The 20,847-nt window shown below is 36.9% G+C and overlaps 1 protein-coding gene across 1 annotated transcript; it reads left to right on the top strand.

Annotated features, from left to right (window-relative positions):
- The first annotated feature begins 212 nt into the window (after window positions 1–212).
- CETN3 (centrin 3) lies at window positions 213–20,136 on the top strand. Its single transcript, XM_036410398.1, has 5 exons — window positions 213–353; window positions 2,132–2,264; window positions 5,248–5,362; window positions 13,770–13,961; window positions 19,732–20,136. The coding sequence occupies exons 1-5, from the start codon at window positions 337–339 to the stop codon at window positions 19,773–19,775; spliced, it is 501 nt and encodes a 166-aa protein (XP_036266291.1). The 5' UTR covers window positions 213–336; the 3' UTR covers window positions 19,776–20,136.
- Window positions 20,137–20,847: the final 711 nt, after the last annotated feature.

Genomic DNA, 20,847 nt, shown 5'->3' with positions numbered 1-20,847 from the left:
GTGAGGTGCAGCCACCCGCCCCATCGCCTGGCAAGGATGCAGATTCCTGCTCCGCAAAGGATCCCGGGAAAACACTTCAGGCCGCTGTACCCGCAGAGAGGTTTCTTTGATTGACGCGACACACGCCCAATGAGAGAAGAGGACCAGAAACGCTTCCGCCACCAGCGGCAGGGCAGTCGCCATTCCAACCAATGGAGCTCAGCAGTGGCTCTCTGGTGGGCGGTCCTCGAGGCCGCTGAGATTGTGGGTGTCTGTTGAGCGGCTGGTGGGAGTCGTGCCCCCTTGAGTTGGGGGTTACAGTCGTTCTTGAAAGGAACGTGTCTGTCCGAAGAGAAAATGAGTTTAGCTCTGAGGTCGGTAACGAGGCGGCGGCGATGCTCTCCACACCCCGGCCGCGGGCCCCAGGGCGGGTGGAAGGGAGGGAGGCAGTTGGGGGCCGAGGCGAGGAAGGGATGCATTTGGGGTCCCGAGAAAGAAACCTCGGCCCTCCCTCCGGGCCGGACCCCTCTCCCCGGGGCTCCCGGGGGCCGCAGTGCCGAGGCCCGTGCACTTCCGCGGAGGCAGTCATAACCTGTCCACGCGTGGGGTTTTGAACCGCCGGAAGGATGGGCGAAGGATGGGCCGTACTCTGTGCACGGAGGCTGTGAAGTCGCGCGAGGTTTCTTCCGCGTTGTTTCCGCGGGAACTCGGGCCGCGGAGCATCCCTGGATCCAGCGCCTCCTCCCGGCTTCCGGCCGCCAGCGAGGCGGCGCTGGGCGTGACGTCGCTACTGTGAATTTTGGGAAGAACACCCATCTCTCCCTGCCGGTCACCTGGGGTCCTGCCGCACCGGGTACCTGGACACCCACGTCACCTAGATTTCCCGAGTTTCTGTACCCCACATGGAGCTGGGCCTCTAATCCTCTGTTGCCCGCTCCCCCAGCCTCATCGAGATATGTTACTTAAAAAATAACTGTATAGTTAACACCACCTTTGAAAAGGTGCTGTGTTCTGCTGATCCACGGATAATTGTGGGTCCCTTGGGTGGGGTCAGCTTAGTTGGTTCTGGACTTGGCCATTGGGAACCGTGGGAAGAGAATGACTGACCATCTGGTCAATTGGTAGCCGTCTCTTACCGCCTGCCCCCAGCCTTCCCCCCCCCCCCCCCCCCCGTCTTTTTTTAGAGGTAGGTTTTTAGAGAGCAAAACTTCAGAAGCAAATAGATAGCGTATTCTTGTAAAATCAACTGGGTTTTACATTTCAAGGCTTTATAAAATGTTCTGTTTCAACATGTATACAAGTGTTGGAAGTCCCATTTGAAAATTTGGAACACTTGCATCAGCATCTCTTAAGACATTTCTAGCCTTTAAAATAAATTTCCTTAAAAAACGTTTTTCCAGAGTTTGTGATAAATTAAATCTAAATTTAAATGTTGAGATTTATAAGACCATTGACTTCACATTATGTAGAATTGGCACAAATAGATACTTTTTAGGCATATGATAATTGTGATCTGTTTGGACTCAGTATTTTGGCTGATTTGTTCATACCGACCAAAGAAATGATGAAGTGCCAAACTGTTGGAAATATGTCATCTAAAAACATTTCTAATGTACAATACAAAGTACTTTGTAAGGTAATTGAAAAAAATTACATTTTTTGGGGGTAGTAATTTTGATAACTCATTTATAAAACACTCAAAAGTAAATTAGATATATAGTGAGTTAATTACGAATTTAATTTTCTTTTAAAATACTTTATATTGTAGATTGATGTGAATAATAAGGATAAATGCTTTGCTTTTTTGTTGGGGTTTCTGACATGAAGTAATGTTTCTTAATCACAGTTCTTGCTTCCACAGTAATATTAGTGGAATAAATACAAAGATAGGTCCTCATTGTTGTTTATTTTTAACAACCTGTAACATTTCTGTTTTGGGAAGTGCAAATTTATAGCAGCTTCAACTATGTAATAGGTAGGGCTTTTACTCATATAAGGAATTTTTTTCTCTCAAAAATATCCTTTTAAGAAATTTAAAATGTTACTCGCTGGCTAAAGTTTATGATTGCATTTTTGAAATCTTATTTTAATCATCTAGAGTCATAGGAGAATAAGAATTAAGTGGACTAAATAGACTGTTTTCATTTTATAGAAGTGAACTTGTAGACAAAACAAAGAGGAAAAAAAGAAGAGAACTTTCTGAAGAACAGAAACAAGAAATTAAAGATGCTTTTGAACTATTTGACACGGACAAAGATGAAGCAATAGATTATCATGAATTAAAGGTAATGACAGACTTTAAAACATAGAATATTTTTTCTGTTAAAATGATTTGCATTTTTGACAGTTGGCTAAAGATTCATTTTTAAATACGTATTTTAACTAAACTGGTTTTAGAAATAGGAAACCATTTTAAACACTTTCACAGTTAAATGCTACAATAAAATTGAATTGTATTCACATCTTTTTAGAAGCTCCTTTTCACATGGTAAATGAATAGTATTTTAAATGTTAAAATACATCCCTATTGAGGGGCTTATTTTTCATTTACATGATTAAAATTTTTCAAACTACAGGATTTAAACAGTTCTTACTATGTTTTTTGGCCACTCATCCTTTTTTCAATTGAGGGAATGTTGTTTGTCTTTCTATTTGAATATGTTCATAAACACATTCTGAATTTATTTTCTCTGGTGCAAACAACATAATTGATGTGTGATACTGACACACTATTAATGGGGGGAAATGTCAATTTTTTCATAAATATTTTAAAAATATATTTTATTGATTTTGTACAGAGAGGAAGGGAGAGAGATAGAGAGTTAGAAACATCGATGAGAGAAGTCATCGATCAGCTGTCTCTTGCACATCCCCTACTGGGGATATGCCCGCAACCAAGGTACATACCCTTGACCGGAATTGAACCTGGGACCTTTCAGTCCCCAAGCCGACTCTCTATCCATTGAGCCAAACCGGTTTCTGCGGAAATGTCAATTTTAAGGCCTGGAATTATTTATAAAGATACAAGGGGAGATTGGTGTTCAAGGTAGTATGGATCTGACACTCAACAGAATGAGAAAAGTGGCTTTTTTGCAACTCTTTGGCTCTTTTTACCAATTTATTTCTTGTTGCTGTTGTCTTAGTTACCTAGCTTTTATCTGTTTTTCCTTTATAATGTCTCTTTCATTTGTTGCTATTGTTATTATCTTGGTTTGAAAATCTTATTTCATATCTGGAATTTTCTAAGTGGTTTCTTCATTTTTAGTTTACCTTGTACATTCATCTTTCTCAAATTCTTTCCCCATATTTTTCAATACTTATAAACCTTTGGTGGCTCCTTATCATACACTGCATAAAGTTCAGATTCCTTTGATTTTTATTGAATGTTCTCTATTCTTTAACTACCATCCATGTTTCTCATTTGCTAACTCCCTTTTCCACCTGAGTGCTACCATTTAGATAAAATAAACTGCTCTGTTCACTGTTCTTTTTTTTCCTTTATATATTTTATTGATTTTTTACAGAGAGGAAGGGAGAGGGATAGAGAGCTAGAAACATCGATGAGAGAGAAATACCAACCAGCTGCCTCCTGCACACCTCTACTGGGGATGTGCCTCCAACCAATGTACATGCCCTTGACCGGAATCGAACCTGGGATCTCTCAGTCCGCAGGCTGATGCTCTATCTACTGAGCCAAAGCAGTTTCGGCAGTTCACTCTTCTTAACCTTATTCTTTATTTTGGTGTCTTAATACCAGTAATCCTTTTCTAAATATCTTTTTGTTCTACTTAATCCATTTTTCAAGGAACAACCTGAATCCCTCCAAGTTTTAACTAGTTACATGTCTCTCCTTCCTTTAATTATATATATAAAAGCCTTAGCAACTGGCCAACCAGCTGACCATCTGGTAGCTATGACGTACACTGAACACCAGGGGCCAGATGCACAATGCAGGAGCGGAAACCACAGGCATGGAAACATGGATCAGACTGATGAATCTCAGAGAGAAGGGGGAGGGAAGAGGGCAGGAAGAGATTAACCAAAAATCTTATATGCATACTTCGTGCAACTATGGGGTCCCTTGGCCTGGCTGATGGGGCCAAAACCAGCTCTCCGACATTTCCAAAGGGGTCCTGGATTGTGAGAGGGTGCAGGTCAGGCCAAGGGACTCCATCATTGCATGAATCTGTGCACCAGGCCTCTATCTATATATATAAAAAGCCAGTGAACATAACACTATAATGACTGGAATGACAGATTGTTGTGACGCCAACTGCAGCCAGTGAACTGGCCTGATATAGTGGTGGGGCCGGCTGGCCAACCTCCCACCTCCCCTTCCTGCCTCTGGTGCTGCCCTAAATGAGTTCCCACCACACCAATTGGTCCTCAGCTCCTCTCCCTGACCGGCTCCACCCCTGATCAGCCTCTCCCACCCCATCCAGGGTGGGTCAGCTGGCCAACCTCCCATAGCCCCTTCCCCGGCCACTGACCCCCAATCAGCCTCCCCCCCACTCCATTCAGGGGTGGGGCCAGCTGGCCACACCCCTCCCCACAGCTGCCCCTGCCCCCAATGGGCCCCTGCACCCCAATTGGGGGTGGGGCCCGCTGGCCAATCGCCTGTGGCTCCTCCCACCAGCCGGCTCAGCCCTGATTGGGGCCTGATCAGAGTGGGCTGGCCGGCCAACCTCCTGCTGTTTCCTCCTCCTGACAGGCCTGGCCCTGATCTGCCGATTGGGGCCGGGCCAGCCGGATCCCACCAGTGCAACAATTCATGCACTGGGCCTCTAGTATAGTAATAAGATCTTTCCTGAACTTGGGGTCATGCATCTGGTGACTAATCATGTAGGGTCTGATGATAATTCTTATTTCATTGTGTTCTAATCTCTAGTAATGTATAAATTTTTGTTTTTAGTGTATGTATATCTTTGTAATACTTATGCTATGCCCTTTTTTTCATTTTGGTTGTTAATCCTTTGAGAACAAAGAACTTGTTATATCTGTGCACTATGTCAGTACATTTATAGTACATTCCATAAACACTCATTGATTGGTTTGTTATACAAAAAAAAAATATAAAGTTAACAAATTGCCATTTAATTTCATAGTGAAGAAAAACTATCTATTTTAGAGTCATAAAACATGTAAAAGAATTATATGTTTTATTATTGTGTCATCATGCCTTAAGTTGCAGAAGTTTATTTAAGAAATCACTTTTTATTCTTTTTGAAGGAATGCTTTATAATTTGCTTTTCCCTTTTAATCCAAAAGGTGGCAATGAGAGCCTTGGGGTTTGATGTAAAAAAAGCTGATGTACTGAAGATTCTTAAAGATTATGACAGAGAAGCCACAGGGAAAATCACCTTTGAAGATTTTAACGAAGTTGGTGTGTATTTTAATAGTCTTTGTAATTAGCAGTTGTTAGGAAATTATCTGGTTAATATCAGCATTTTTTAATTCTCAGAGGTATAGAATTTTATTAATGAACATTGCTGTATATGTGAATCTTACAGGGTTTTTTGGGGTACTCTTTATGTTGATTTTCAAAGAAAACAGATTTATAGCTTTGCTGTGCGATTTATCATTTTGTCTTTTGTTCTGGAGATTCTAACCTAGGTTTTATGTAGTTATTTTATGGAAAAATGTCTTTCTAAGTAATGTGAGTTTATGACAAAACTAAAAGGGTGATCAAAAAATCTCTCACTGTAAAATAGAAAATTTGGTATCATTTTGTTTGGAAAAGATTTCCCAAGACCATTTAGTATGTGGTTTTTGTTGGCAATGTGGGAGAAAGTAAACCTGTAGCAGCTGGTATCTTTGTAGAAAAGGTGCATGCCTTCAAGTTGACAAAGCCATCTATGAGGGGCCGCATATTCTTGATGACTTTGATCTTGGTGAATAAGGTCATCTGTTTAAAGTTGCCAGTGGGGAGAGGATTGTGATAAGGGAAACTGGAAGCAGGAGAAAACATTTTAGAACAACCAACTGAAGATAATGTGTCATGGACTTAATATGGTTAAACTTTTGTATAGATGATTTTAGAGAATTATTTATAGTATATACATACATACAGAGAGATATATATATACACACACATGTACATATATACACATATACACATATATATACGCACACACATATACACATATATCACCACCTCACATTGTATATATACACACACAGGAATCTTTTATTCTAATATATATATATTTTTTATTACATCTTTTTTTTTAAACATGATGATTTCTTTCTTTTTTTTTTTCTATATATTTTATTGATTTTGTACAGAGAGGAAGGGAGAGAGATAGTTAGAAACATTGATGAGAGGTCATCGATCAGCTGCCTCTTGCACACCCCCTACTGGGGATATGCCCACAACCAAGGTACATGCCCTTGACCGGAATCTAACCCGCCCTTCAATCCCCAAGCCGACGCTCTGTCCATTGAGCCAAACCAGTTTCGGCATATATTTTTTTATTACATCTTATATTGCCTAGAGTTTTATACATAGAATGTATAGAAATTTACATTTGTTTTCATTTAATTAATTTTCTACACTAATTGATATTGCTTTATATAGGTCATAACATAAGCATATCCTATAGTTTTTTAAATTTAGAACAAATTTACTTATGATCACAATCAAATCCTTTATTTTATTTAGCAAGAAGCAGTATGAGAATTAAAAAGAAATGACAATTAGTACATATGGAAAAATAGATTCGTAGATTCATATCATTATATAACTTTTATTCTGAAAATTCAAACCAAAAGTGAAGAAGAGAGAAGTTAAAGGATATACCAGAAAGAGAGAGAAAGCACAGCACAAAAGGTCCTCAACTTACAAACCGACAGATGATTGTTTAGAGAAGCATTTTGTTCCTTTGGGGAGCATATTTTTTTTTATTCCTCTCTAAATTGTAGAATTATTTACTTGAGAAGAAGGAGAAAGCATTCTCTTCTCCCAATATTGAAGCTCTCCTGGAGTTTATGATTTTAGCCTAGGATGATTTATTTATAGAAATAAAGCTTAGGATATAGTGGAAAAAATATTAGGAAAGATCTATAATTCAGGTACATTTGGTATATTGTTGTAGTTTAGCATGGACAATCTGCAAGCAGGTTGCCTGCCTTCAGGTCTTGATTTTGCCACTTACTAGCTGTGTTACTTGGGCATTCTACTTCTCTCTGCCTCATTTTCAGCTGTACAGAGGGGATAGTTGTGTTACCTTTCCAGGTTATTATGAGGAATAAGTGAGTAAATAATATGTAAGGTCTTTAGGAAAGGGTAAGTGCCATTAAGTATTTGTTGTCATTATAATTTAAAAAATAGTTTTTTATTTGTTATAAAGACTGAAAATAATCATTGCATCACTGGAATATGTCTTTTACAGCATATATTTATACTTTTTTGATGATCTTTTTTTATATTTATAGCTATTTTAAGTAATGTATTATTGTCATTCATAATTTTATTAAATACATTATTTCATCTAAAGTGAATATAATGAATATAATTTTTAAATTGTGATTTTATTAGCCACTGAAGCAAAAGTCCCATGCCATCTCCACTTTTTCCTGACCCTCCATCTTTTCTGTGTTACTAGTAGAGCAGAAATACTGGATTCTTTCCAGAATAAAAGGCCATGGCTAAGCATATATGTTAGCTATCCTCAGGCTACCTATTGAGAATACCAGCTGTCAAATAAACTTACTATTGTTTGAATCATTCAGGCAAGAACTATGTATTCTCCCTATTTGTTCATTATTTTTGTTTTTGTTAATCCTCACAAATTAGTTGATTTTTAGAGAGAGTGGAAGGAAGGGTGAGAGACACAGAGAAACACATCGATTGGTAGCCTCCCACATGAACCTCGACCAGGGCTGGGGATCAAACCTGCAACTTAGGTACGTGCCCTTAACCGGAATCCAATCGGGGACCCTTCAGTCCGCAGGCTGACATTGTATCCATTGAGCCAAAATAGCTAGGGCTGTTGTTTATTTTTGAAGAATGACTGACCACAGATGAATATATGTTTTATACTTTGGGACAAATAACTCCAAATCAGAAATTTTAGTCTTAGTTTTATGTACATCTATTAGCTGTCTGAGGATATTTATTTACAATATTTCTGGATGAAGTTAACTGAATTCTTCCCAATGCTAGGAAAAAATATTAAAATGTATTTGATAAGTTTAGAATATGGACAGCGTGAGGCTAGTGAGTAACAGGTGTCGTAGGAATTGCTGCTTTAAAGTAAGACCAAGATTGTGCCACGCCGGCACGGCCAAGAGTGAACTTGAATGAGGGCGGCTGAAAGGTTTAGAAAAGACAGACAAGAGAATGGAAGCAGGGTCTCGGTGGGATGCTGCTTCCCTGATGGGGAGACAGCGCCACGGACTACAAGCCGTGTGTTTATGTTATAGCCAGATTCCATGAGGCAAAGTAAGAGTGTGGTCAAGATGTTTACAGCATTCTCATGAGTTTTGATCCTACTCAGTTATATGCACTTGATCAAGCTTTGTTTACTTGTAGCCTGTATCACTTAGGCACGAGGGGCCATGTGTTTGGACCATAGGTTCAAGCTTACAACTACAACTGTTGGCTATACTTGTGCTGAGAAGGCTCTGCCCTCCAAGCTGGGACTTGCACGTGGCCATGAGAGGACTGTGCCCTCTTGTCAGTCCAAGACTTGAACCTGTCCAAACACTGTAGCCGTGCCCTACACAAGATTAGTCAGATGTTTGTGTTCCATCTGTTTTTTGGCACATACTACTTATTATTTCATTGGCTATATAGAATAGAATATTATTGTTTTTGTTTAGCTTATTTAATAAAAATTTGCTGGTTTTTTTTTGGCATTCAGTACTGTGCTGGGGTGAGGGAGGGAATTAAAAGTTATTAAGAGGTTCTTCTTTCAAGGAGCTTATAATTTAAATGTAGGTGACCAGAAACTATGTGGTAAATTTTGTCTAAGGCAGGAATTGCCAGACTACAGCCCTTGGGCCAAAATCAGCTGCTGCCTGAATACTGCCACATCTATTGTTTTATGCTTTTGTGCCATCATGGCAGAGTGAAGAGTTTAGACAAATCTTATACTTCCTCCTCACCCCCAACCCCTAATATTTACTGCCTGGCCTTTAACAGGAAAGATTTGTCAATTTCTGATCAGAGCAATTAAAGATTTTGCAGAGGGAATTTTTTATTTATTTATTTATTTATTTATTTTTTTATTTTTTTTAAATCCATCTTTATTGTTCATATTATTACAAAGGTTCCTCATTTCTTTCCCCCTCCACCAGGTTCCCCCCCCACCCTTCGCCCCCTTCCCCTCCCCCATTGTCCTCATCCATAGGTGCACAGTTTATGTTCAGTCTCTTCCTCCCTCCCTTTCCCCGATAGTAAATCCCTTTTCAGATAGTAAATCAGTTACTTAGCATTTTCTCATATCAATAATACTTCCACATGCCCAAAGATACACTTCACACAAAAGACACTTCCAAATAGGTCAACCAACCTCATCCAGGCCCCGCACAAGGCACTTACAGATCAACACCCCAGCGCTATACTAACTCAACATATCCAGATCTAAGCCTTCATCACTTGATTCAGCAGACCCTCAAGTTCCCGCAAAAGTTTCCAGCCATGTCTGAGAGGCAGCCTTGGGGCGGGGGCAGGCGAGGAGTGAGCTGTTCCGGGCCTGGCTGCTCTGGGCCTGGCCTCTGTTGCTCTGGTCCGTTCCACAACCAGCTGCTCTGGGTCTGGCCACTGCTGCTCCGGGCCCGGCTGCTCCGGGCCTGGCCGCTCCCAGCCTGGCAGCTGCTGCTCCGGGCCTGGCCGCACCCAGCCTGGCAGCTGCTGCTCCGGGCCTCCCAGCCTGGCAGCCACTGCTCCGGGCCTGGCCGCACCCGACCCGGCTGCTCTGTGCCTGGCCGCTCCAAGCTTGGCAGCTGCTGCTCAGGGCCTGGCCGCACCCGACCCGGCTGCTCCGGGCCTGGCCACTCTCAGCCTGGCAGCTGCCGATCTGGGCCTGGCTGCACCCGACCCGGCTGCTCCGGGCCTGGCCGCTCCCAGCCTGGCAGCCTTGCAGAGGGAATTTTTAATTTAGGCTGTTGGGAATGTGAAAAAGAATATCCTAAGGAGACGATTGACGAAGGAGTAGAGGAAGTCATTCAGGCAGACAAAGAGTAGCCCCAGAAATATAGCATGTTTGGGAAACTTTAGGTACTTCCCTGCTCTAGAAGATAGGGAAATAGCTAAAAACGTAAGATTGGGCCAGATAGGCAAACATGTAGAGTTTGAATTTTAGTCAGCAGAAGCCCATTGTCAATTTTTAAAGAAGAGTAGATATGTTTCAGAAAGATAACTCTGTTTAGAGTATTAAAGATGGGTTGGAGGAAACAGATTGCAGACAGAAAATAATATACGTTTTATGTTGAAGGTGGTGAGAATAAAAAAGGATATATTTAAAAGTAAAAAAGTAGCATCCTCAGAACTATAGGATCTGATCACTGATTGGGTTTATGGGATTGAAAATGTTCAGTGTTTTTTAAATATGGGAAACTATTAACAGTGCTCTCATTCTTTTGGGAGTGGGCATTGACAGCTATCTTGGTGATAATGGAAGAGTTTGGACTCCAAAAAGTTGAGTTTATAGTAACTGGTATTTTTGGATAGAGCCTTCCAAAAGTCAGTGAGATATATAGTTGAAGCTATATTTCCAGTATTACCTTTAATGATTTTTGATAAGCTTTAGTGTCTTTTAATTTGTTGTATTCATAAGTGATTTTTATAAAGTGTAAGGTCTAAATATTTTGAGGAAGTACATTTCTAATAGTATCTATATATATAAACAGGTAATATGCAAATTAGCCTGGTATCACAACCAAGTTGAGGAGGCTGCATCACTGCCGCTCAGGAGGCGCTGTTTGTGCAGATGGGTGGGAGGGGATGCATGCTGCCCCCACCCAGCAGACAGACACCCACACCCACCCAGGGGTGGGGTGTGCTCTGAGCTGCAATACACACACCAGGGGTGGGGGCGTGCTCTGATGGGCGTGGCTTGGAGCACATCCCTGGTGGGTGGCAGCAGTGGCCAGAGTGAAGAAGCCCGGTTCCCATATACCTGGCAGCAGCCAGAGCGAAGCAGCCCAGGTCCTGGGTACCAGAAGGAAACCAGTGCTGGCAGCCAGGGGAAGGAAGGCCTATTCTTGCACGAATCTTTGTGCATCAGGACTCTTGTAATTAATTTGAAAAAAGAGTTACCTGGACAGAAATTTGTGAAATAGATTGAACCCACCTTAACTGCCTGTTATTTTCATTGAAAGACAATATCTTTCTTATAATTAAATTCTACTTTGTAGGACAGAAATAGAACACGAAGGCATGGAGGAGAGTCACCATAAAGTTTACTGTTTTAGCTGTTCAGAATGATGGATATTTATAGTTCCCAAGAAAAGTTGCATTCTAAGGCAATGTATTGATAAAAGATTATATATACACATACGTCTGAAGTAACCAACACAATTAAAGCACCAGTGGGATAAGAATTTATATATTTTGGAGCCCCATCTGTTCCCCAGATCACCCTGTTGCTTTAAGTACATTAATACTTTCGGCAAGCTGCTTTTTTGGTTCACCTGTCATGTAAAATTATTTAATTGGTGAAGAAAATTTCTTAACACTTTTTTTTTCTTGTCCTGCTTTTTTGTTGGGACTAAATTCAAAATAAGTTGAGTATGAGCCATAGAGTTAAGAGTGGTATTTTATTTTGGTGTTACGGCTGTATATATGCCAACTCCTTTTGACTGAATATTTATGAGCTTTGATGATTTGCATACTTATAATAATATACTTCAATTAGTTACTTGGAAGACTGTGGATAAAATTAATGGCTAGGAGAAAAAGAAAACTACCGAATATATGTGTAGAAGATTTAATATCTTGAATGTTAATATGATGAAATAGTAGCAAAACAATAATAAAATATTGGGGACTTAAATTGTATTTTTCCTTTTGGGTGCATTAAACATTCTTATACTTTACATCTATAAGCATTTGCAAGTTTTTAATGCTTTCATAAACTTCAGTAGGATTTATTTATAAATGTGTTTAATAATTTTTAGAGAGAGGAAGGGAGAGGGATAGATAGATAGAAACATAATGAGAGAGAGGAGCGTCATCGATTGGCTGCCTTCTGCACGCATCCCACAGAGGACTGAGCCCACAAACTGGGCATGTGCCCTGACCAGGAATTGAACTGATGATATCTTGGTTCCTGGGTCAACACTCAATTGCTGAGCCATACAAGCTGGGTAGGATTGATTTATTTTTAATGGCACAACGAGAGTCATAAATACCTTTTGTTGTAGTGATAGACTAGCTTGCAGAATTACTTCGGAGATGTTTACTTAGATATTTTTAGATTTTTACCTATATGCTACAGCTTCTTTATTGTGGCTATTAAGACTGGTAATACTGAAAATGTTGAGTAAACTATATTATTATATATTATTACATTTAGTATATTAAAATACATTTATACTTTCAGCTATCAAGGTATGAAATTATTCCTTTCATTTTACTTACTTGTCTGAAGTTATTATTTTGCTAAACAAAATGCATGTTATCTTTTCCAGACCTTTTTACTTTTTTCCTGGCTGTGTTATTGCAATCAGATTTAATTCTTTTAGTAACTACTTGTCATATTTTGGAAAAATAAAGAAATTTTTGTAATCATGAAAATATCTGAGATTTTCTATTTTATTTTTATTTTTATTTTTATTTTTAATGATAAAAATATATTGATTTTTTTACAGAGAGGAAGGGAGAGGGATAGAGAGCTAGAAACATCGATGAGAGAGAAACATCGACCAGCTGCCTCCTGCACACCCCCTACCGGGGATGTGCCCGCAACCGCAACCAATGTATATGCCCTTGGCCGGAATTGAACCTGGGACTCCTCAGCCCGCAGACTGAGCAAAACTGGTTTTGGCACTGTGAGATTTTCATCTGCTGTCCGAAATTGTGTCTATATCAATGATGGCAGTGCATTTTATTAATTTTTCAGTTTTTATGTTTTTAAATTAAATTAAATTTGAGGAGCAATTTGTGTTACTATTAAGTTTAGCCAGCAAACCTCTTTTATCTAGTTAGGTTTTTAAAAATATGTTTCTATTGAATTCAGAGAGAGGAAGGGAGAGGGAGAGAGAAACATCAATGATGAGAATCACCCATCAGCTGCCTCCTGCACTCCTCTTACTGGAGATTGAGCCACAACCTGGACATGTGCCCTGACTGGAAATCGAACTGTGACCTCCTGGTTCATGGATCTAAGCTTAACCATTGAGCAACACCGGCTGGGCTATCTAGTTAGTTTGAATTGTTTGTTGGTATAACATCTCTCCAACTAGGTTACTAACTCCTAGACTAATGTGCTTGATGTCAGTGGAGCCTACAACAGTTCTTGATAATAGTAAACCTTAGATAAATATGGTATAAATATAATACTTTTTATTTTGCATCTGTGCAATGTAAATAATTTTGCTTACTTTTATAATAGGATGAATTATTGATATTATAAAGCTTACATTGAAAAATATGGATTTAATTTTTCTAATTTCATGTTTATCTGGCTTTTTGGGCTCTGATATAGCATTTTATTTTCAAGCTACTAGTAAATGTTGACAGATTTATTTTTCATTTGGTACTTAGTTGATATCATAAATGAATGTCTTTGTGATTATAAAGGTTTAGTTTTTTATCTTTTTCTTTTTCTTTTTCTTAACTCTAGTGACAGACTGGATATTGGAAAGAGATCCACATGAAGAAATATTGAAAGCATTTAAATTATTTGATGATGATGATTCAGGTAAAATAAGCTTGAGGAATTTGCGACGCGTTGCCAGAGAATTGGGTGAAAACATGAGTGATGAAGAACTTCGGGCTATGATAGAAGAATTTGATAAAGATGGTGATGGAGAAAGTAAGTTTGAGTAAAACATAGTCCAAGTAGTCCTGATATATACAATCTAGTAAGTTTTTCTAAAACCAAATGATTTTCAAGACTCTTTGCAAACTATTGTAATTTTTGTTCATCCTGTAATGGGCTTGTCTATATAAATACTTTACTATTTCAATTTAGAATGAATCATAACTTTAAAACCAACTAGATAGATTGTATTATAATATGAGGTTTCATACTTAAGAAATGTATTTTCTTTGTGGATGAAATATCAAAATTTCAGTCACTTAGTAAAATTTCAGCCTTTAATGCCTTCTTCCTCAACCTTTATACACTTCTAAATTTTACTGTTCTATTCTGTCCTTCAAATATTTTGGCTGTTTTATATCTTTGTTTACTGCTGGTGTCCTAGTTCAGCCCTTATTTTTTTGTAGGAATGTTATAGCCTTGTTATTTTCTTGGATGCCTGATGGTTACAGTGTTGTATGTGCTGATTGGTGCTATATAATGAAAATGGCAGATGATAGTCTCTGCCCTAACTGACTTTGTTGATTATTGTAGCCTCCTAATTGCCCTACATGCCTATAAGCCTCTTCTCTCTTCTTAATTCAATCTATTGATACCATTGTTTTTCTAAATTACAGGTTTGATAATGTAATTTCCTTGTTCATACACTTAGAGTTATTCCTCAGTGCCTACAGAGTAAAGTTCAAAGCCTTCTATGATCTGTCTTACCTTAACTATCTAGTTTTATTTCCAATTGTAGTTTTGCACTTTTCTACTTTAACCAGTTAACTGCCATGATATTTTGAATTTAATTAAAAAAGGTCTGATGCTTGTGTCTATAGACACTTATGGCGTACAAATATGGTTAACCCTCACCTCCCATACCTACACTTTGACAAAATACATGAAAATACTTTTTATGCAGTGCCTTTTTATCATGCCATTCCTTAATCCTAGAATATTCTAATTGCTAATTTCTGTCTGCTAAAATGTTAGTTGTTTTCTCAGGAACATTTTAAACTATTTTTTTCTCAAAACCCTCTTCCAGTGGGCTCTGAATAAGTTAATGATGCTCTCATTGGGGGCCCTTAGCATTTGCAGTAGTTCTCAACCTTTCTAATGCTGCGACCCTTTAATACAGTTCTTCATGTTGTGGTGACCTCAACCATAACATTATTTTTGTTGCTACTTCAGAACTGTAATTTTGATACTGTTATGAATCATAATGTAAATATCTGTGTTTTCCGATGGTCTTAGGCGGCCCTGCTGTAGAGGTTTTGGAATCATACAGACCTGTATTTGAAGTGAATCTCTGCCCTTTACTTAGTTGCTTTGTAATTTTGTGCAAGTTTTCAACATTGTCTGAATCTCAGTTTTCCCATTTAATAGTAGACATGAGAATGGTAATACCTTATAGCATTGATGTGAATATTAAATGAAGATAGTTGATGGTGCCTAGCATTAAGTGTAAGCTTGTTTTCCTTTCTTTTTTGGTTTTACTCATCTTTATGTTCTCTTGAACATAATGAGTGATCTTATACTTGTTGACTTAAAGCCCTGAGCTGGAGTGTGTGTTACAGTAGATACATGTTGATATAGTACCTAGTATATATATATATATATATATATATTCATGTATGTATATATACTGGGTAATTACACACACACACACACACACACACACACACACACACACTGGGTAATTATATATATATATTTTTATATATATTTACATATATAGTTATATATATATATATATATATATATAGTTATATATATATATAATTACCTTGGTAATACAGGCATGCTTAATAAGGAGGTGAGACAGTAGGAACTAGCTATCAGTTCAGATGTAAAGATTGTTTTTAAATGTATACATTATTGTGCTTTCTTATATTTATGGAAATATTATTTAAGTGTTATAAAACTTATATTTTTAAATAATAGATTTTTTAAGGATATTGATATAGTTACTTACATTTTGAAGCAAAGATGATTAAAACTGAAGGAAATTTAAATGATTTCTTAAGCTGTCACTCTAATATTTGGACTTAAAATTTACTACCTAAATTAACTTTAAAGGAACTCTGTTTTGTAAAGGTACTATCTTCAGTGACATAGAGATTCTTGGTATGTCTATTTCATAAATCTTTAATAATATGTCAAAAGATCAGTTATTATATTCTTTTTCACTGGAGTAGGCCTATGCAATCAGATTTCAGTTATTAGCTTCATTTGATATTAGGATAAAATATCAATTAGGAAGCTCCCTCTTAAATTGAAACTTGATGTGAAAATTGCTTTAGAAAATGTGTCCATTTCTTCATTCCTTGTTATATTGCTCTGGCTGCTGCTTTTGAATCTCCCAGTTCACATCTGTACTTCATTGGTTGAAGATTTATTTTAGTGCATCCTGAAAAAATTTCTTCAGTCCTCTCTGCTTATTTTACTCCACTTTGTTACTATACATGTGTTGCTTGGGTATCCTACTATCATTTATTCAAATGACTTAACAGGCAAATAACATTTTTCCCAAGAATTTGATTACAAATAAAATATAGCTGATGCATAGTCTTTTAATAAGATTTGCTTTGTTTCTGGGGGGAAAGCGTGGTCTTATCATATTAAAATAGTCTAATCCAATAGTTTCCAATCTGTGATGTGGTTGGGTCTCACTTGGGGTGGGGGGCGGTGTCTTCCTAGGTATTGTATGGGGTCTGGGAATTCACATATACATCATTGTCTGTAGATTATACAAATAATTGTATCCCATGTGCATGCATATATTGCTGTTTTCCATATTTGTAAATACTATTGTGAACGATAAATATACTTTGCAGAATTCATAGTAGCTATTTGACATTTTTCAAACAACACTAAGTATACAGGTTGAAAAAATTGGTTTCCAGTTGTTTGTAAGAAAAATAACACAAGAATTAATAAAAAATTATACAAGAATAAACTCTGGCCCTAGCTGGTTTGGCTCAGTGGATAGAGCATCAGCCTGTACACTGAAGGGTCCCAGGTTTGATTCTGGTCAAGGGCACATGCCCGGGTTGCAGGCTCGATCCCTAGTTGGTTGCATTCAGGAGGCAGCTGATAAATGATTCTCTTTCATCATTGACTAGAGGCCCGGTGCATGAAATTTGTGCACTGGGGTTTGGGGAGGTCATCAGCCTGGCATGCATCCTCTTGCAGTCTGGGACCCTTTGCTTCTTACCGTCCACCTGCTCACTGCTCTTTACCACTCAGCTCGCTGCCTGTACAAAGGCATTACGGATTCTCTTAATGGTCTGAATGGTTTACTGGTAATAAAGGAGGTGGTTTAATTTCCTTAACTACTTCCCATCAGTTTTCTACTTTTGTTTTTAAGGTATTCTGTTTTGAGGTATGAAATTATGGAGTAGTTTAAAATACTTTTGAAATGCTCTAATATTTTCAGGTGTTTATTTTTGCATGACTTTCTATCTTCAACTATGTTTCTTTTTTCTCTTTTTTTTAACATTAAAAAAAAAATATATATATATTATTGATTTTACACAGAGAGGAAGAGAGAGGGATAGAGTGTTAGAAACATCGATAAGAGAGAAACATCAATCAGCTGCCTCCTGCACACCCCCTACTGGGGAAAATATCAATCAGCTGCCTCCTGCACACCCTCTACTGGGGATGTGCCCGCAACCAAGGTACATGCCCTTGACTGGAATAGAACCTGGGACCTTTTGGTCCGCAGGCCGACGCTCTATCCACTGAGCCAAACCGGTTTTGGCTTCAACTATGTTTCTGATGGTGTGCTACTACCTTAGCTTTTTTCCCCTGTCAAACCAAATCCTATAATTTTATTTTGGAGCCTAAGACAACATTTATTTTTACCCACATTTTTCTCATCAGTAATGATTTTTCCCATTATAATGGTTTTTTTTCAACACTGATAAAAAATAGTTTTATTTTAATAATCATGCTTTGTATTACATAGCATTTATTCTCTGTTTCAGGTATAAAATGTGACCAACATGATTATTCTCATTGGTTTTACTAGTACATGTGGCTTCTGATACCAGTATACTTTTTTATTCCTGATGTACATGTCTTATCTGCTCAACTTTTTTAATTGGTTAATTTTCCAATTATTCTTACACAGAGGAAAAAAATATTAGACTAGTACAGTGAACACCTTTATGACTTCTACCTAGATTCAGTAATTAACGATATATTGTATTGCTTTATATAGTGTGTACATATATATTTTTCTGTATCATTTGAAAATATATCAAACTCGACCCTCTCTAATATTTTAGCATGCCTCTACTACTAATGATATTATCTTTCCTAACTGTGATATCATTGTTACTTCTAAGAAAATTAACAATTTTATATCGCTTAATATCTTCCTTAATTAAAATGTAAGATATTCAATAATAGAAACCCTAGTGTTTAATTTGATATAGTATATAACTCTTAGTATGGTGTTGGCATTCACTAGGTACTTTAAAATGTTTAATTATATGGTGTATTTTCATATATTACCATCTATGGTATTTAAGATTTAGAAAAAGCCTAAAAGATTATCTATATAGAACAGTATTTTCAGATGTAGAACAGTTCTGTGTCAGAGCTATGTTCTTGTTATCATTATCAAAATTATCATTCCTAACTTATGCCTTGTTAAGGTATATGTTAAGTCTTGGGACCCGTAAACTTAACCTATTTTACAAAGTGAAAGCAATCTTTTCTGAAGATTTCTATTAATATTTATGTGTATGTATCTATTTTTGTTTTTTAAAATTTATATTTAATAAGATCACAATAATATTACCTTTTATCACCTATTATTTCTAGGTTTTCTTTTTTTATGCATTATGCTTTATAAACTGGAAGTTCTTATTGGATTTTATTTATAATTTTGATAAGCTAACAATCTCTATCAGTGATCATTTCCTGAAATTACACCTATATTTTATAGTATTACCTTTGTAGTTAAGATTAAATCTGTATATTTTAAAATTATAATTTTCTCTAGATATTTTTTAAAAAGTATATTTTATTGATTTTTTACAGAGAAGAAGGGAGAGGGATAGAAAGTTAGAAACATCGATGAGAGAGAAACATCAATCAGCTGCCTCCTGCACACCCCCTACTGGGGATGTGCCCACAACCAAGGTACATGCCCTTGACTGGGAATAGAACCTGGGACCTTTTGGTCCACAGGCTGACGCTCTATCCACTGAGCCAAACCGATTTAGGCTCTTTGGATATTTTTGATGTATGGAGACCTGGTTTCAATTAGTTTTTCTTTGAAATGGGCTTTCAAATATATCAAAATTTAAAAAAACAAAACAAAAACCAAACACAATACCATAAATCAATTTGAGTGTTTTTCTAATGCTTATATATTATCTTTTAGAATTCTAACTTATATGTTTGATATATTTAACTTACTTATGAAGGAAAGGTTTGCTAAGTGAACTAGTAGAATAAAGATTATAGGGTTTAACCATCTAAAAATTAAAAATTTCAAGCTTTTAAAACTCCATGTATATTTAAATATTATGATGACTTTTTTGTAACATATAGTACTACCTTTTTTTTTTTATCACATTTTATATGTTGTGCATTCATGATATTCTGTTTAATAAACATTCAACTTTTTAGCAAAGAATTAAAATACTGTCTTGGTTTATTAATAATTTGTATAATATAAAATTTAAAGATATTTAGTACAAAATAGTAGTATTGTTCTCTGAAAAAATTGTGTTTCTGACTTACATTTTCTTTTTTATCACAGTAAATCAAGAGGAGTTCATTGCTATTATGACTGGTGACATTTAAAGAATTACAAGGAAAAACACTAAGAATGTTGCAGTAATCATCTTATATTCTATTTTTGTGCTTGGAGGCATGTAAAAACACACACCCCAACTTAGTTTTTGTTTTTTCCCAAAAGGGACCAAAAATAAGCATCTTATGTATTCATATTTTACTACTGTTAAGTTTCTTTGTACGAAAAAATATTGTTAGCACTCTAATAGTTCATAGCTTTGTAATTATAATACAGCTTTTTATATATATAAAGTTTAAAAAATTGAATTGTGGTACAACTTATTTTTATTCAGCATTAGTCCCTTTTGTTTTGGTGTACATGTTTTTCAGACTTTCATTAATAAAATGTTTATTTTATTAATATTTTAAACTTTTGTAGATTTTCTGTTTCATTTTGATTTCAAATATTTATTAGCCCCCAATAGTATCTTTCTTAAATCTTTTCTCTTTATGCTACTGGTTTCAGAAACAAAATTGAAATATAAATAGCAATAGAATAGCACTTTTTTTCTACTACAAGTTTAGCATTTCATGTTTCCATACAAGACGATGACTCTGTACAGGTGTCCCCCCAAAATGTATATACAATTTGAATAATTATTAATTATTATGGGTTAAATCTGAAAAGAAACATCAATTGAGCTATTAGCTGTTAATGTGTTTGTACATTTTGGGGGACATTATGTGTAAGCATAATTCCTTTTTTAAGAGTCATGTCTGTCAGTTTGGACAAAAAGTTTTTTGCATATAGATTAATTTATTCTAGGGTATTATGTTCTATAACATTTTTGGTGTTTAATGTAAGTTTATGTCAAATACTGATATTTTCTTCTTAAACTAACTGAATATAGTTTGAGTCATTTAACTTTTTAAAAAATATATTTTATTGATTTTTTTACAGAGAAGAAGGGAGAGGCATAGAAAGTTAGAAACATCCATGAGAGAGTAATATCTATCAGCTGCCTCCTGCACCCTCCTTACTGGGGATGTGCCCACAGCCAAGGTACATGCCCTTGACAGGAATTGAATCTGGGGCCCTTGAGTCCGCAGGCTGATGCTCTATCCACTGAGCCAAACTGGC

This window comes from Pipistrellus kuhlii, unplaced genomic scaffold (assembly GCF_014108245.1).
Source record: "Pipistrellus kuhlii isolate mPipKuh1 unplaced genomic scaffold, mPipKuh1.p scaffold_m20_p_4, whole genome shotgun sequence".
Taxonomy (NCBI): domain Eukaryota; kingdom Metazoa; phylum Chordata; class Mammalia; order Chiroptera; family Vespertilionidae; genus Pipistrellus; species Pipistrellus kuhlii.
The sequence above is the reverse complement of the archived record's forward strand: the minus strand, read 5'-3'. Positions and strand labels throughout refer to the sequence as shown.

Bases quoted from the DNA above. Each gene is read 5' to 3' on its own strand.
- CETN3 (XM_036410398.1), top strand. The intron at 2,265-5,247 runs GTAATGACAGAC...TTAATCCAAAAG, and splicing joins TAGATTATCATGAATTAAAG to GTGGCAATGAGAGCCTTGGG. The intron at 5,363-13,769 runs GTGTGTATTTTA...TCTTAACTCTAG, and splicing joins TGAAGATTTTAACGAAGTTG to TGACAGACTGGATATTGGAA.